Source organism: Anguilla rostrata, chromosome 2 (genome assembly GCF_018555375.3).
Source record: "Anguilla rostrata isolate EN2019 chromosome 2, ASM1855537v3, whole genome shotgun sequence".
In the NCBI taxonomy this organism is placed as follows: domain Eukaryota; kingdom Metazoa; phylum Chordata; class Actinopteri; order Anguilliformes; family Anguillidae; genus Anguilla; species Anguilla rostrata.
In genome coordinates this window covers 47689534-47708473 of record NC_057934.1, presented here as the reverse complement: position 1 = coordinate 47708473, position 18940 = coordinate 47689534, and the positions used below count along the sequence as shown (strand labels likewise).

The window sequence follows — 18940 nt, the reverse complement described above, 5'->3', positions numbered from 1 at the left end:
TTTTAATAGTTCAGTGTTAGTGTATGTTTGTGATTGTCCCAGACAATACTTTCCTTCTCAATTTTCCAGTGGCACAGCTCACATCAACATGTCAATTTTCACTTTTTATTTGTCAAATTTGTTTTGACATTTTCACGTTTTGATTTGTAATCCTTAGAATGGCACCCTTATCATGAAAAAATAAAAACAGCATCAAAAAATCTTAAATTAAATTGATTTTATGAATCTGGTTTCACACATAAGTGATAGGTCCTATAAATAATATAACATTTGATTTCAAACAAGAACACCCTGAAATATGAATTCATTAATTATTTCAGTGAGACTGCGTTCCCTAGAATGAACATGTATGCTAATTACTTTCACTTAGCATTTCTGGTATTCCATATGGGTGAATTGAGAAGACTGGGACCCTTTGGACCTCCGGTGTAAAATTTAGAAATGCTGAATACCTCACCCTCCAAGCTGGTAATTCTGGACACCTTTGACAAAGAACATTTGCATTAGAATAGGTTATTTTAAAAAGATGTGATTTAAATGGATCCAGTGACTCACACAAAGCTATGAATGAAAAGCTCCTTAGAAAGCAGAGCTCAAATTCTTACTCTAAAAGTTCTAGTTTATTAAGAACATGAATATGCAGGAATGGAATTTCAAACGGAGAGGTCTATAAAGCATGAGGGGATTTATCACAACCAGGCCTTGTATATTCACAATGAATAAAAGTGCATTAAAAAGTCAAATTAAAATAATCTGAAATAAATTCATCATATTTATTACTTGGCTGCAAATCCTTTGCATTTGATGACTGTCTGTCTGTGCCCCATAGAGAAGACACTGGGTATCTGCCCTGTTGATGCTCTGCAAGAAAACCACCCGAGGCATACAGTAGACATAATCAAGGTGCTAAACAGCAAGAGAAGGTGAAGGTGGTTGACGTCCAGTCAGTCTAGCCCAGTTAGTCACCAGATTTAAACCTCACTGAACATGCTTTTCACTTGGTCGAAAGGAAACTGAAGTTTGAAACCCCACCATGAGCACAGCTGCTGAAACGGGCAGTGGTAAAAGCTTGGCAGAGTATATCAAAAGATCATATCATGATTCTAGTGATGTCCATGAGTCGCAGACTCAATACAGTCATCAGATTTAAGGGGTATGGAATGAAATATTGGCCTTACAGGTCATTAAATTTGTCAAAAATGACTTTGTCCAAATACTAATACTTGGAATAGTATGACCAGATTCATTGCATGGCATTGTTGTAATATAGTTCAATGCCTGTTTAAAAAAAAACACATCAAATAAATGCAGACAATGTGAATGTCATTGTTTGATTTGAAAATACAAATTTGATTAGTACAGGGGAAACCAATTTTACAAAACTGTCCCAATACTTTTGCATTTAACAATATTTATACAGCAGTGCACCTCAACCAGTAACATAATTACTGTACATTGGGTATCATTTCAAACACTGCCTGTGGAACCAGACTTTTCAAGTGATCTATTTGTGGCTTCTGAATGTGAGCAGTTCTCAATTCTTTTTGAAGTAAAAAAAAAAAAAAAACTAGAAAAATATAAAAACACCTCTCATTTTAATAGGTTTATATTTTCATTGTGTAAATGTGGCATTGGAGTCCAATAAAATACTAAAGCCAGACAGGAGAGAAATGCAAATGAGGTGCAATCTGAACCTCTTCAGACTGAATCATGGTTCCCTCTAATCCCCACCCCAAAGCATCTCTACCTTTTGTACTAATTAAGGTTATAGTATGATTTTAGGCTATATTTTATCATTTTATATTTATCTTTTTAGAGCTTGTTATTGATATAGATAGGGAATAATATACAGATAACTATCTTTATGTACTTTTAATTTTTATTTCAGTTCTTGGTTAAAATAGTTAACTAACTTGTTGCTTTAGTGATGCTGTATCCATAGTAACTGGTCAGAGACTGTTATTTTCCAGGTCGGGTACTATTGCGCATATTAATAAAGTGAATGCATCTGCTAAATGAATGTAATGTAACATGATGTAATAGTAAAAGATCTTGAATAGTACCCCTGGCAGAAAGGAATGGTACACCAAAATACATAAGGTTCTTGGAGATTGCTGCTATAAAGTCTGTGGGCTATGGGATGGGCCTGGAGGTATATGAAAAGCCTGAGATCAGTCCTCACACTGAACAAAAGCAATGTGTATTGCATCTTAACACTACAGAGTTTCAAATTAAAGGATAAACTAAATAAATGAGTGGAGAAACATAACAAATGCATATGCTTCTGCATGATACAATTAAGCAAATAACATCTTACCATGCTCTGTGGCATTCATGTTGACCTCGATTTTGGATGGCAAGAGGAAAAGATCCAAGTGACTTTGAAAAAGGGTTCATTATTGGGGCACGGATGGTAGGAACTTCAGTCACAAAGACGGAACTGGCTAGTGTTTCAGTAGGAACAGTGACTAAAGGGACATCAACATTAATATCTATGGGAAAGAAATCAGTAAACAGGGTCATAAATTGATCAGACTATGTCTGTTTACAATTACATAGAGAGGGATATTATGGTACAGTTGCAGTGCATAAACCCCCATTCTTTAGTTTTTTGCATTTTTAACAGGTACATGTGGCTTCGTTTGGTTTGATATTTTTCATTTTACTTTTTCCTCCTGGGACTAAGTCTCATTGTATCAGTACCATTTCCAACTAAATATATACCAGAATGGTGCATGTTTTCCGGACTATTCTAATGATGCATTGAGAGCTGATTTTGCCCTTTGTGTGCAGTCAATGGTGAATGTAAGTTCTGGTTCACTCTTTCCACCTTGGCACAAACAGATGAAATTGTGTGTCAGGACCTGCTGCTACTTCCTGACACATCACTGAGCATTTTCTCAGACAGCTCATTTGTTTTTTTTTTACCTCACTGACTGAATATCTTCGCTCTGGGGAAAAAGGGCTTCCCCTTCTACAGACTGCCCCTTGGCAATATGTTGTATCACAACTCTTGCAAGGAATGCTCTGCTTTAATGGTCAATGTTCACCAAAAAATTCTGGACTCCCTAAAATCTCTGATGGGAGATTGACAGCTGACAAGGGTGACTGAAGAGACTTTGCCTGCTGGAGATGTTTGGGTGGTTCTCTGGTCCACTACAGAGTCCTTCCTCTGAGTCACCACACCTTGCCTCTTCCCCGTGCCCACAGATGATGTCGCCAGTGACATTCCAGATGACAGCGCTTCATTTCCTTCTCCTTCAGTGAGTGACATCATACCTCTCATCTCAGTGCTCCCCCGCCAATCTTGGCATTCTATTCTGACTCCTACACAGGTCTGTGAGGCAGGCCCTCTTATCAGTCATAGCACTGCCTGCTACATTCATCCCACATGCTGCTGGGCTGCATCTTCAGGCTAGCTTTCTATTTTATTGCTCCATACCTTTCTCATGTTAGTCACACATTTGGTCAACATGAAGCTCACAGTGAAGGGAAGCCACCCAGCATCAGAAAACAACCATGTATGTATGTTTGTGGAATTTATGTGTGTTACATGATTTTTGGCACTGGGTCATAGGCCGAGGGTTTCCCTAAGCTGCTCACTTTCACATAAATGCCTGAATCTATGGGTCAACACTCATGTAGACAGGTATGCACTGTGCAACTGACAGTTTTTGTTTCTGTACTCCACCAAATTGTATGTGAGCGTAATAAACATGAGGTTAAAGTGCAGACTGTCATCTATCAGAATTAAATGTTGGTAATAACATCCATATGTTTAAATATGTAGGAATTGCACCTGTTTTTATGCATAGTCCATTTTAGGAGACCAAAACTAATTGGAGAGATTAACATAGTCTTAAATGAAGTCATCATATTTAGTACTTGGTTGCAAATCATTTGCATTCGATGACTGTCTGAATGTTTTGGCTATGTCTCTGAGTGATTCATTGAAATTTTTCCACCCCATGATGGCTTGCTTTACTTGCGTTGACACCCTCAAATGGGGTGACTATGTATATAAAGGGCTGACATTATTATATGGATCACAGGATGTGGATGTAAATACCCTTCAATTAAAGACAGACTGCATTTCAACCTCATATGCATAGTTTCATTTCAAATCCAGTGTGCTGTAGAACAGAGCAAAAAAATACCCCATAAAATTGTATAACTGTCCAAATATTTATGGACCGCGCTGTATGAGGTCCCATGGTACCCTACGTAATGTATTCACATGGAAAACAGACCAGCTCTTGACCTCCCCAGCTCTCCTCAGCAAGCCAGCATTTCCGTGGGTGTAGCAAGCACATACTAATCACACCTCCAGCTCCAGCAGCATAGACACCAAGTCTGATAGTGGTGACAAATAAATTGAATGAATGTCTTGAGGCTTGATAAAGACATGGTGAATTGTACTGTACAGTTTAATTACTTATTTAATTAATTACACCTATTAAATTTGTCAGACTAAACCAAAGAAACAGCGTCAACAATTATACCTCCCACCCCCCAAAGAGAGCTATTGTTCTTCAGGGAGGTATATATAACTGGAATCTGTCATTGGATCCAGAGTAGTTTTTCAGCATTTCCTCTATCCAGATGCTGTGAAGAATAACAGCTGGTAAATGCACACCGACAGCTCGAACATTTGGGAACTGGAACCAAGTGTATAGTAGACATAACATAACGGGATGCCTCTAGTCTGTGTTAGACATTTCTCAGCTGAACTGAATGTCATTTTGACATAATGAAAGTTGTTAATTTATTCTGCATGTCTAAATGGAACTAATTGGTTTCAACCCTACATATTTCACCTGCACCAAAAAGAAAATTGTACAAAATGGCACACCTGGCTGTTTTCATGTCACCACAGGCACAGAAATAAGCAGTTTAATTGTTGGCTCTGTCAGCCCCATTGCTGTCCAGAGGCAATTTAATGGCTCAGATTTCCTGGTCGCACTTTTCAACCTCCTCCTCTGTCCTTCTACATCTCACTTGAGAGATGATTACACAAATCTATACTTCTACCTGTACCACTCTCACCTGCAGGCAACAAACATTAAATCAGTAGCACATAGGAACTGTTCCTCATTCTGTTAGAGAAGATATGAGAGGAATATGGCTCTATGCTCTAAAGCCAAGAGTGGAGAGCTCAGGCTAGATTGCTCCTATCACAAATCCATTAAGAGACACAATATATGACTAATTTTCTAAGAAGGATTATTTGTGGCTTCTGTGATTAAGGCTGTAGAGGAGGAGGCAGCTTGTACTAACAGACCGTAGAGGCACTTGCCCAGGGATCCTGCCATCTTACAGAGTTCGCTATCTGCCTACTCCAGTCAGCTGTGCTGTAGCAGAGAGGCTTTACGGAGGAGAAGGTCAACTGCCCTAGCTTGCATCATTCACTTACTTTAAAAGAAATGTATTGATCAATGAATCTCATCAAACTAGAACAAGAAAAATGCAAGATATATGATGCACACCTTTCATCATGTACATAGCACAGCATAGACTATGTCACAAACATATGTAACTGGACTAAAATACAGATATGTTTCAACAGTATTTTATATAGGAAACTTACAGAAATATATAACCTGCAGTTTAATTTTGGGACGGATTTAATTTTCATAGTCAATATTTAAGGAATATCTCCCCCACCTCTGGTCTCCCCCACCTCTGTGATCCAGCCCCTTTTTCGTCATTGCCTCCACCCTGCCCACATCTGTTGCCACCTGCTGTTCCCCATCACCGCCACCCGGCCCCACCCATCATCTGAGCCACATCATAAACCTTATAAAACTGACTGACATATTGGTCACCAGTCGGCACCCAGAGCCGACCAGAGGAGGATGGGTTTCCCCCTTGAGCCTGGTTCCTTCCAAGGTTTCTTCCCATCTGCCACAGGGAGTTTTTCCTTGCCACTGTTGCCTTAGGCTTGCTCCTGTGGGGGTTTAGGCCAGGGTTGTCTGTAAAGCGTATTGTGACAACTGCTGTAAAATATGCTATAAAAATAAAATTTGATTGATTGATTGATTGATTGAAGGTATCACTGTGAGGGCTATTACAAAAGTCACAAACAATTATTCATAAATTTGTTGATTAAAAATGTTGACTTATAATTATGAATATAATGAAAATAAGTTTGTGCTGTCCTTTAGTACAGAACAGTAAATACTCTAAAATATGCAATTCCTTTTGTTTTTCAGTAGCAGTCAACCACAACTAACATTGTCCTGTTACCAGAAAGTGTAGTGACAAACCTATTCACTGTCCACCCTGAGAGAAAATAAATACACATAAAAAATAAAAGAAAAGTAGACAAGGCAAGATTGATTAAAGGCCCTTGGATCCAGTCAGCCCTCTTTAATCACAAAAGTACTTTCTATGATTGTTTCTTGAAAGAAGCTAACCTATTCTTTAAATTTTTAAGGGCCTAAGTTTGCCTTAGGTAAAATTCAAGCCTTTGACATGATTATTTATTGCACTGTGAGAGGTAAGTGTCTTCCATTAAATGTTGGCCAACATTACTTCAGAAGTTTCTTAGTTAAGGGCAATTTACTGAACCTTCCAAACATCAAAACATATGAAATACCCCCACACAGCCATGAACATAGTCCCAAAAGCTGTTACAGTTATTATTTTCATGTATTAATGGTATTAATGTCCATTAACCATTACAAAAAATTAAACATTTTCACGTGATTTTTTTCACAAGTGAATGAAAATGTACACATGCGAGAACGAAACGTGATATGAAATCATGAGAAATTCCTGAGTGAATTTTTGAAATGTGAACTACAATTTTCACATGTGAAAACAAAACATGTGTCTTGAAATAGCATAGGTTACCTTTTCCTGCTCTGTGGTGTGTTAAGTGTTATACTAGAGGACCGCAATGGAAATAAGCATTCGAGCTTTATTGTGTTTTCATCCTCTGTGATTTTTAATGTATGTAATGACTGCAGTGCAGTGTTATATGTGTTTTTTAATCATCAAATAAATTCATTCATTCATTCATTCAGGCCTTATGAGTGGGATTATTTTTATAGTTTATATGTGTACTCTTCACATGTTGGGTATCTTTGAATACATGATTTTTTCATAAGGGAATTTGCACATTACAAATCGCATTACACAAGATACATGGGGAGGTGCAAAACTGATTGAAGGATTTTTGAATGAGAACCTTGAAATGCTTGCTTATATAAGGTTGTGAACGTATACTGACTAGCTTTGTACACTCATGTTTTTTTTGTTGTTTGTTTTTAAGGGAGGAAATATCAGCTATGATGCACCTCACAACATGCAGGCAAAGTCCATGGCTTAGTCGCCAAGCCAATTTTCTGCAGGCCCCAAGGAGGTCAGAGAGATACAGGGATTAGTTTGACTGAGCTGACATTCCAGTACATTCCCAGGCAATAGCATCAAAATCATCGGTGAGGCTAAGATTTAAGGTGCAATGTCAAGAGCCTCCTCTCAGAGCTGACAAGTAGACCAGCACTGACCCCCCAGAAGGAGCTTCTTGAAGGAAGCACTGGCCCCAAACTCATTTGCACAACAAAACAACATGCCACCACTGCACCTTACACCTTTCCATGGCATACTGAGAGCAGGGAGATCAAGTGATGTACAAAGAATATTAAAAAGCAATCAGACTATCCCTTTCATTTGAAACCAATCTGGACTCAGTCTGTGCAATCTGAGTAATTTGCTTATGAATTCTGATAATGCAATCTTCCTCGGTAGATGTGAAAACCTAGGCACCCCAGATTCATGAAGAACATTTTCTTTAGACAATCTTTTCTTTAGACAATCTTTATCTCTATTGTTGTATTTGAACATCCTCTTTATTTGAACAACACTTGATAAGCAGTTCAATGCTGTAATGAATCCTCAAGGCTATATCTGTGGAGTGTATTCCCAGAGAACATTACTGGAGAACTGAATATATAAGTTGATTAGTCACATCAACACATTTACTTCCATTTTCTGAGGGTATCAATTTGTATTGTCAGCTTTTCTCCAATTGCACAGCTCTCCCATCAACATGTGCTCCTATAGAAAAAAACTGGCAGTGCCTGCTCCCTTCCTTCAAGAATTTTTTCCCCTTATTTTTAAAGAGAATCTTTTTTATGTTGGCCTGGCAGTATTAAGGAATTTAGGATACGCTGTACTTGAGAGCTTTGCAAGCTCTTTGTTTTTTAACTAACAGATCTGAAGTCCTTGGTTCTGACAAGCAGAGCAAGATTAGTTTGCCACTGGTTTGTTATAGCCAGCTGACTAAGACCAGATTCATACCCATAAGACATACAAAACAGGAGAGGAAAGGCCTCCTGCCCCCTTTCTCAAAGACAACACACTGAAAAAGCTTGGTCTCAGTTGATTAAGACTGTCATGCTTTCCTTCATCCAATCTCTCAAATGAACACTAAACTTCAGAAGGCAATCTTCATTTAATAGTTTGCATTCTTCCACCTGCTGCAGTCTCAATAGAGAGAACAGCGGGTGAGTTGTTACATTAAAGCCTGTCTGCACCCCTTGGTGAAACATAAATTTACCGCTGTGGGTTCCAACATATTTTACCATCCTATTTTTCCTCCATCATGGATACCTAGAGGGAGGTTATAGAAGGTGAATTCTGTGCAGATGGTCACAGAGCTTCAATTTTGGAAAAACCTCTTTTGAGCTGAATTACAAAATTGAATCATAGCAAATATAATTCAAAGGACATAAATGCTGAGGAATAATGGTTCCTTTCAAAATTATTCTTTAATTATTCTTTTTATTATTCTTATCACCAGAATAAACACAATTTCTTAGTCAACAATTTTTTACTTACTCATTTACCGAAGCATTCACGCCCAAAGTCAATGATGCATAGAAAGGCCTATGGCATAAATAAAATGTCTGTCATGTCTAACATTACATGTCTATCTCGTATGTCTGTAAGAGCTTATCATAAGGATGCGAATCATAATGAGCTACTGTATAACACGCATAACTCCCAAAAAGTTAACAGCAGTTATTGAATTGTTTTGTGTGAAATAACATATTTCTATATAATAAATAGCTAATATTTATCGCATCATAAGTAAATGCATTTCAGTCATTTGACTTGTCAACCAGTCATTTTGTCACATAATCTCTGGAGATGAAGTAGGATATCAGCACAGTTGTACAGTGGGCGCTCTACTATTCACAGACAGATAGCATAGCCAGGTCAGGCTCTGTTGGCTCAAGCGGTTTTGGGGTTTGTAGTGGTCACTGCCTGTTATCATTTTAGCAGGCTTATAAACAGGGAGTGATAAGAGGATTTGATGCCAAAGTTGCATTCATATTAAATCTGAGTAAATATTGCTCTTTGGTTTCAACAAACACAATGCTTTATTTTAAGTAAAAAGACTTTTAGTCTCATCATTTTCTTCCGGAAGATCTCAGGGTCGGTCACATGGCTTCTGGAAAATTGTCTCAAAAGTGTATTCTATTTATCTACTCTACCAAAAGAGGCTAAATCTGTGAAGTACTGAAGAGATTGTTGAGCTCTGGACAGTTTCTCCCATTACAGCTAATGAGCACTGCAACTCTGTCGGTGTTGTCGCTGGGCAGTTGGTGCTTTCCTTGTCTGATAGCTCAATTAGGTAAATTGACCTGATCGTGGCATTGGCTGGGTTGTGTCATGTTTCTTTTCCAGAGCAGTGCCCCTACAAAGGCTCAAAGCTTTGCCAATCTATTTACATCCTTCTACATGTGTTTGTCTATTAACAACTTCATCTCAATATTCTTCAGGCAGTTCCTTGATGTTCATGACAGTTCATGACATGTGTTCATGAAACTGATATGACCTGCTGTATCAGCTGTGAGACCTTACAAAGCCAGTGATATTTATTCTACAAGCATGCAAGTGAATACAGATTGATCCAAAATCAACATGGGGGACCTTGTTAACATTTTTAGTGCAATATCACAAGAAAACGGAATACATCTGGCCAAATTTAGGTTAACACAAAGGAGTTGAATAATTATCAATGAAGACATTTTTATTGTTAATATAGTTTTGAACATATGCAAGCACTTAATTTAATTTTGAAAATATAAAGAGTTGCTTAAATAGGAGTAGAACACAAATTCCATTTCAATATATTTTAGCTTGACTGTGATGCAGCCAAATGAAGAAAAAAATCAGGGGTTAAAACCTTCTCAAGGCATGTATGTATAACACAAGTGCAAGCGTATCCCGATGGTGCCAGCATGCACTGCTCACAATAACTCAAACATATTAATTGTCAACGCTTGGTTTTGTGCTTCAGGTGGATTTTTTTTTACCACAACTCACGGCCTGTCCTTGATTCAAAGGGTTGCTGTTCATCTACCTGTCAATCCCCTATCACTACGGGAACAGATGGGACAAGATTTATTTCACAACCGGCACTCAGAATCTCAGGTTAATATTCCCCAGCTTTTGGACATTAATTGCATTCTAAAGGCAAACTTTGAGTGGAGGACAGCTTTTGAGAACTGATTGACGGCAAAAACTGTAATCCACACACATATCAAGGATTGATTAATTAATTAATTTCTTTACATCCAAAATGTATTATTAATAAATATTGGTAATAACATTTACTATAAGTTCTATTTGGGGTGATACTTGTATTTGGGATGATACTTATCATATTTAATAATACACTAACACTAACAGGTCCATACACTAACAATAAAAAAAAGCACAACATCAAAGTCAGAGACAATGAAAGTCTTGGTATTGGTCTCCATACAGTAGGTCATCAGCTGGCAATGATTCCCCTCTTGGTCACGCAGCCACCTCCCACCTGCTACATCAGCATTGAGTAACTGCCCAATGACACACCTGTGCTCTCCTAAACGTCATCTGTTTCAATTAGCAGTATATGCCTCCCATTGCAGCTTGATATTTGGCTTCTGCTCACTGACTGCTTCTCTCATTTGCATTGTAATAAGTGATTCTCAGTCCTCTGGCCAGCTCCTTCATAACCAGTTTGGGAAATTAAATCTAGCTGTAGCTTCTGAATGCTGATGCTATTGCATTTAAGTGGTGCAGTCCAACAGCTGGAGTATAACCCTCCAAAGAGGAGATGCTCGTCTATTGTTCAGTTTGGTGGTTCCAAAATAGCAACAGAAAATGCTGGCAGACAACTTGGAGAAGGGTCAATTTGACATTTTAGTAGCCTGTCATAAATCTTGGACCGGCTTGGCAGACACTTCATTTCGGTTCACTCGTGGCTGTGTGACATCAGTGAATGCTCATTTGTTCGGCTTCAAAGTAGATTACGGACACTGAGTGTGCTCTTCTATTTGATTTATATGGCTGAGCACGCCCTTGCTTCCATATGAATACTGCTTTATTTTCACATTTCCTCTAGCTCAAGTGGTATGGTACCTTGGTGGCTTATAGTTTTGAGTTGGCAACACCACATCTTTCATCTTCATTCTTCTGTTTTTTCAGGGTTACATGGAAAACAAAAATCTAGATTTTTGCTCCTCAGCCAATTTTGCATTTGTAGTCACTGGTAAGTGAACAGCCAGTGCATTCTTGAAGAAAACGATTAGATGTATGAAACATACTTCCATTTCTAATCCTAGTCAATATCTGGCCATTCCAGTAGGTCAGTTAGGATATCATTGGTCAAATCATGGCTCCAGTCAGAACTCACAATATTGACTCAGAGTAGGAGTAAGCACAGTTCAGTGCATGTAGACAAAATGACCTAGATAAAAAGGATTCACCCACAGTCATAGGCTCTGACTTGGCATCAAGATGGGGCTCTGACTTGGCATCAAGATGGGGGGTCTTGCATTATGTTTGGAATTATAAACAATCATTTTTACATTTAAATGCAGATCACAGGTGGCATTATTTGGTCATAAAAAGACAAACTATAAGTAAAATTTGCACAAGTGATGGGCACTCTTGAACCAGTGACCTGACAGAAAGACTGACAGCAGACTCACTGACTGAATCACCATAAACAAAGCAGCCTACCCCTGCTTTCTACTAACTAGGTATCTGAGAAATAATAAGATCAGCTAACTATTACTAACTCTAGCCAAACTTGCCATGAGTCCATAAGGAAAATATAAACATCCATTCTGCAATGTGACCACGCTACCAATTCCACAAACAAATGCAGAACTCAGCATAAGCTTGATAAAAGATATTTGTATACAGTTAACAATAAATGTTGGTTGGTTTCAACACAGTAAAGCAACACATTACAATTAGCAATTAGCTAGTTTACAGTAACAACTCTGGAAGTTAATAAAAAGCGCTTGCCTACCTTACAAATGGGTAAAGACTTTTCTTAATTCTCTGGAGGGATGAATTCATTTATCCTTGCAAACTTACGTCTAGCCAACCAAATTTCAAAGTCTGATCAAAGATGTCTGTTGTAGCTGTGACTGGGCACACATATAAAAAATGTGCTTTACTTTATATTTGGTGCATGTATGTATGAGTCTGACAAATTAAGAAAAGGTTTACAACACATATACTTTACATGCCTAAATTTGAGTCATTATACATGCCTCATAGTCTTAGTTTCAAACTCAAGACTTAACTGTTAAGCCAAGCAATCTTTGAACGAAACGCTGTAAGTCATAAGAGCCTCTGTGTAGGGCTCCCTGGGCTGCAATGACAATGTCTGAGGGTTTGTCAGTGTACACCTTAGCTGCAGTAAGTCATATCCAATTCTCTGAATGTATGTTTTGCAGAGTTAAAAGTTCAAGCTGATGTATTGAGTCTGTCAGATTAATATCAACCAAGTACCAAGCTGAACTTCATTACCCTCCCATTATGATTCCCAGAACAATGCAACTGTCAAATGGTTCTTCTAAATTATTCAATGTTAGTGGCAGCCAAAAGAAGTAATCTGCTTTTTAAATGTATATGGTTTTAACACCAGAAGAGGTGACATATTCTATATCTATATAGTGTCTGAGGATTGCTGCATTATAAGAAAGAATATATTTTGGTTAAAATTCTACAAACTCACTTGCCCATCAGCATTCCAACTACTCCATTCACAATGACTGGGAAATTCCACTTACAATACCTGAAAGTAGGATAAGTATGTAGAATTTTCTGTCCCTGCTTAGCAGCTACACTATGTTCCAAATAATCCAGAGAACAGGGGGATTCATTTGATATTGTTCTAGGATTTGCTTCCTACACATTGATAAATATAGCACTGATGTCTGAGCTATTAATGGATACATTTTCTGTTGTCTCTTTCCCCTGCAGACCATGGAGAGGAGAAAAAACAAAGCCCGGATAGAACGATGCACCCAACCAAGAATTTTTTTTAAAACAATATAATCATCAACATCATCAGGCACAATTTACATAATAAAATTAAATTCATTTACATAATAGCTTTCTCATGGATTCAAAACTGTATGAAAACAGTTTGAGCTTTGAAGCTCTCACCTTTACTGATCACGGTGAAAGTGAAGCTTCAGTAATGGTCAGTGGCTACCAGGCAGGAGTCAAAATGTAACGGCATGTGACATGACTGATTGTATGTGAGTGTGAGTGAACAAGTGCTGAGAAAATAGTAAGGGAACAAAAATAAATTAAAAAATAAACATGAGGAGGTGCTGAGTCTAAAAGATTATCTGCTACTCTGTTGATGTAATTCAATAATTTGCTTCTTAGGTAATACTTTCTGCACCTGTATGGCTGTTTATATGCCATTTAGAAGTTCTGGCTACATGTTATAGAAAATGGTGATTTGTTTGCAATGCCTTTCAAATATGGCTGTCTTATTTATTATCTTTCACTTGTGATCTTTCTCAGGCTTGGTTATTTTTCTTAAACTATGTATCTGTTAGTGTGCTCACTTATCATTAGGAGAATGAAGTGATGTTTGTTACAACCCTTCATCATCACAGTGCGTGTGAAAATAACCATCCTCCGGGAGTGCATAGAAATTGTTTTTAAAGCATGTTATTTTCCAGTATTGGGGGCTGCTTTTTTGTGATCCTGTCATTTCGTATTGATAACGATGATTGACAACTGTTTATTTTGTAGTATTGGCTGGCAGAGTAGTTGCTTAGCAACAAAGTTTATCTTAGGCTGTAAATATAAGGGCCAAGAGTATATCTACAGTGGGCTGCATTTGGACACGGTAATTGAATAGTTCTTATGTATTATGCAATGTACCACAATATATTGTAATTTTGTAGGCTTAGACATACAATGCATTTGAAAGAAGCATTTTTTCCTGATGCTTTTCATTCTTTGCCTCATTCTGACACTCCAGTTTCACTATGGATGTCAGCTTGCCTGAAGGACCTATGGAGCAACACTACAAGGTGCAAACCACTAGATAGTTGTAAAAACTGGGTGGCCAGTTTGCTAAGAAGTTCCCCAAAAGCCCCTGCAGAGTTCTGGGGAAAAGGTCTTGTGGAGCGAAGATTCACTTGTATCAGAATGATGGCAAGAGGAAAGTGTGGAGGCCAAAAGAAACTGCCCAAGACCCAAAGCACCTCCCATTCCCTCCCTCATTTGTGAAACATGGTGGTGGGGGTGTTATGGTTTGGGCATGGCTAGTACTAGGTCACTTACAGTATCTTCAGAAATGATGAAACTGCTGATCAAGATCTGATGATTTCTTCTGCTCTATGGTGGCATTGAGACTGAGTGCAGTGTATTTTTTGTAGTACAAATGAGACAATGAGTAGGGTTGACACTGATGCAACAAGGATGCACTGCTGAGGCACAGAAATGTAGCACTGACAATCCGTGCTACAGTAGAGCCACAACCCAGGCTCCCTTAGGATACTGTAAAATGGACAGCATGGGAGGGCCGGCAATTTCAAGTTTGTGGACCAGAATATTACAGAATTACTCCCAATGGCACATAAAAACATAGTACTGCTAAAAATAGATTGTTTGCAGTAAATGCAATTCTGGTTATTTTTCAGAACGTGTGTTACATCTTACCTTTTCCCACTCCCTCTCCTTGTTGAGAACTATCACTACCAGCTTGGGATTTTCCTGATACCCATCTTCAGTGAAGGACAAATCCCTGCCTTCCCAGGTTACATTCATCATGTATCTGAAAGACAAAAACATTTATGAGATTCCTAGTTATTGGGTCATCAAAACCTGCCCAATACATTAACCAACATGAAGCCTAGGGACAATGATAAGTCATGGTGTGCAGTATGATTGTTTTTGATGGGGGTGGGGAGCTGTTGTTTAGTGGCACAAATTCTGCTTATGAGCAGGATGGGCCCAGGATGTGAACTGTGAAGCAGAATCACACGGGATTTAATGGCTGTCTCTTGCTCGGATGAAGCGGTTTGTGGAAACATGAATCATGACATTTCACAAAGTCTGCCTGTTCCTGTCATATTGGTTTATGTGTGAGAGTGAACACACTGTGCACTGTTTCCACCTCTTAAACAGAATGCACCAAGGAGAGCTACAAGAGGGCACAGTACTGCAACTCTGTTTCCTGCTCCTAATGGCAATTCAATGCTCCACCATGCTGGCAATTCCACAACTCCTCTCAGCTGCCTTAAAGCGTTGGTGGTACAAAAATGTATTTCAATCATTGTAATATTTTAGTGATGCAAATTGATGAGTGATATCACCGATATATGTAGAACCGGTTGATCAATTTATTCAAAGGTTCTTGGACTGCTAGCGGCTTGCTTAATGGCTTGTTTGACTGATTATTCCCATAAAAAAAGGTAATTTAACCATAATCAGATTCACAAGCTCCTGAGTACTATATGGATAAAGAGGTTCCTATGACCAGCTCTGCCACAGCATAGATTGACCTCATTATTTTGCTACTACATTCTTTCCACCAATGTCTGTACCAGTCCTTTCCTTGAAGTGCCAAAGAGGGGGTGGTCACACATCAATCACCTTGGCACACTGGCCTGCAGACATTTGTCCCACAGATTTAGAGGAGCTCAATCAGCAGCAAACCATCACGAGGACTACGCTCTGCTTAGCCACATTTGGGCTGCTGTCCAGGCTGCAACAGGAAGTCACAGTGGTGCTGCCAATAGCCTCACTGTCAGTGCTCAACTGGCTGAGCCCAACCTGCTGGAGCCGGTTAAGCTCCATTATCACATTCACCAGCCCCGTTGTGTCACCACGAAACACTCATCCATTGCTGCATCAGAGGAGCCCAGAGGCCTCTGGAGACCCGCAGCCTGGAACCCGTTAGGAACTTACTGTACAGCATTCATTGTGTATTGAGTTTATAGGCAAGGATTATTTTGCCTTCTGATCTTTCGTAAGGTTCTGGTGTGTGTGCATGTGTCTGTGTCTGTGTGTGTGCATCTGTGTAAGACAGAGGGAGAGAAAGACAGAGGAAATTAATCAGCAGGGAAACACTGTGACACCCCAGCCCCACGGGCCAGAACTGTGCCAGACCTGAAGTAGTGAAACAGATTTCATACACAGACAAATGACCTCACTTTCTGAATAGATGTGATGATGCCAAGATAAGATTTCATGCCACTTTGTAATGCTGTGCTGTGCTCAGAACCACAAATATCTGGGACTTTTCTGGAATCAATTCAACTCCAGTATATTAAACTCTAGTATACAAAAAAAGTATGAGATATAAAAACTATCATCATGTATCATTCCTTCAATGAGCTACATGGAGTGATCTACAGAAAAGATTCCATAAAAAATAAAAGGTGTCCAATTGAAAGGATAGCATATTTTATTACTATTTTACTACTACTATTTTTCCAGTTCTGTCAAAAGCATTGGGGGGATAGGGGCATGGTAAGCCTGCATCAGCTGCAAACAGTTCTGTGAAAGGGAAAACAGTATATATTCAGCTGATGGCACCAGGCATAACATCTGAACACATTTGTCATCAGTTTTAGCTGACAATTAAAATGATTTTTGTGCTTACAATAAAAATGATATGATTTGTTTTTCTTCACAATCATAGTTTGGCAAAGGTACTTTTGTACTTGAAGGAGTAGGTGAGAATAAAAACAAAAAATGTTTATGATTAATTATGAGTCATTTAAGGACAAAATCAAATTGAAAGCAAAAAGTTTTTAATCTAACCAAGCAAATATTTGTGCCAGATCTAGGAATTATAGTGTCGCAGATGCTGAATGATTATTTGTAAGCTGGCATAATGTAAGCGTATGTAGCTGGTTACGAGAATGTTACTACCATGATTGCCACAAATCTTGAACTTGAATAGTTTTCATTATGTCTATTTATTAAAGAGGATTATACATTATACATACACTTGTTTCCAGCTGGTTGTTTGTTTACCATGGGACTATGTTCTAGTACTTTATGTTATATCCTTTCTGTATTACTTTCTGTTCTCTACAAGTGCCACATATATATTTCCATGATATGCCTTTATGTACTTTATGAGTTATTTTGATTGTAGTACTATAGCAGAAATGCATTGATATTTATTTATTGATTGCCTTGAATAGGATTGAACACAGCCCTGGGAATCAATTCCAAGAACCTTTCCCCCTAAGAAGTTATAACTTCTTCCCCCAAATATAAACAATAATAATACATAGTAATGATGATAATAATTGGAAAACTAAATGCAGTACCACACTTATTGCAATAAATAGAATTCTGATTTTAGGGGGAAAACCTTGTGTGCTATGATAGCCATTTTGACACCATGCTCATACACATGGAATAGTACAGTATATGCAGACAGCCAAGGGGAGGCTGTACATAACAAATGAACGTCACTCTCGAGAGCGGCCATGTACTATATAGTGGTGTTAGACAGACAGAAAGAGAACATGGTCTTTAATTATAAAATAAATACAAAAAACTTTTCTGCAGAGATGAAGAATTAAAAAACGAGGGCAGGCAGTCATCAGTTGCATGTAGGATGCATTCATTATTGTGTGCATGCAGGCAAGATGTTTTTTATATTCTGTACGAGTCTTAAATCCATTCGCTCTACTTAGCACTACAATATCAGGCAGAGGAATGCTTTAAAAGGTGAATGAGCTCAGAGCAGCATGCAGTATGTAGCAGAATGTGTTTATTTATTCCCCAAAATCTGTGTTGAATTATATGTACAGAGGCTTACGGTGTGTTATCTTTTTATCAGCTGGGCTACTTATCCTGCATGTTTAAATGGCCAGTGTTACCTCAACTGTTATATATGACTCCAGTAGGGACCATATGCACTCTGTAAGAGTCGATTTAACACTTAAATGTTTACTGTGTGGTCAATTTTATTTGCACAGCATCCTTCCTATGTCTGCATGCTCCCACTGTACCACTGTATTTGCCTGAGAAATGTGTACAGACAGTCTACCATGGGAAATCTGTATAAACACCACAAAAAGGACTGGCATCATTATGTAAAAAGCTTGCAAACACCAAGTCAATTGTAAATCTGATGCTGTTTCCTGGTGCAGTGAAAAGAATGTACCCTGAGGTTTCACAAATATTCTGTATAGCTTCCAAAAGGCTCAGATAGAGAGCTGGTACAATAGCAGTTGCGCGTGCTCCACTGCTGTAGATTTAAGCTTGTGTGATTCAAAGTAGGGCAGAAGAACCTTTGGCATCAGCGAGTGCTCCAGAAGTGCAGCAGTAGAATGTAGGATCTGAGGGACGATGTGCGTGGGAGTGATGCAGTAAAAAAATAGCTTTGGCTGTGCTGAAGGCACATTTAGGTCAATGAAATGCTTTTCATTGGCATGTCAGTCATTTCCTAAATTAAACAAAGCACCTCTGGATCCCATGTAGTTTGGATATTTTTTGAATAATGTATTTAGTCCTTTAATGTCATAGAGTTGTTGTGATGGAATACCACAGAGCAAAAAATAGCAATTTGCTGTGTGCAGACTGCATTTAAGTGATTAAAAAGAAAAGACAAAAATTGCCATTATTCATATGAACATCAATCAGTTGT

The 18940-nt window shown here is 38.4% G+C and overlaps 1 protein-coding gene across 1 annotated transcript in view; it reads right to left on the bottom strand.

Moving 5' to 3' along the window:
• The window catches only part of LOC135248259 (glutamate receptor ionotropic, NMDA 2A-like), a 118386-nt gene that overhangs the window by 31607 nt on the left and 67839 nt on the right, over nucleotides 1-18940 (bottom strand). The window contains exon 4 of the mRNA XM_064322666.1: nucleotides 14986-15100. Within this exon, the coding sequence (XP_064178736.1) occupies nucleotides 14986-15100 (115 nt within the window). The remainder of the gene's footprint in view (nucleotides 1-14985; nucleotides 15101-18940) is intronic.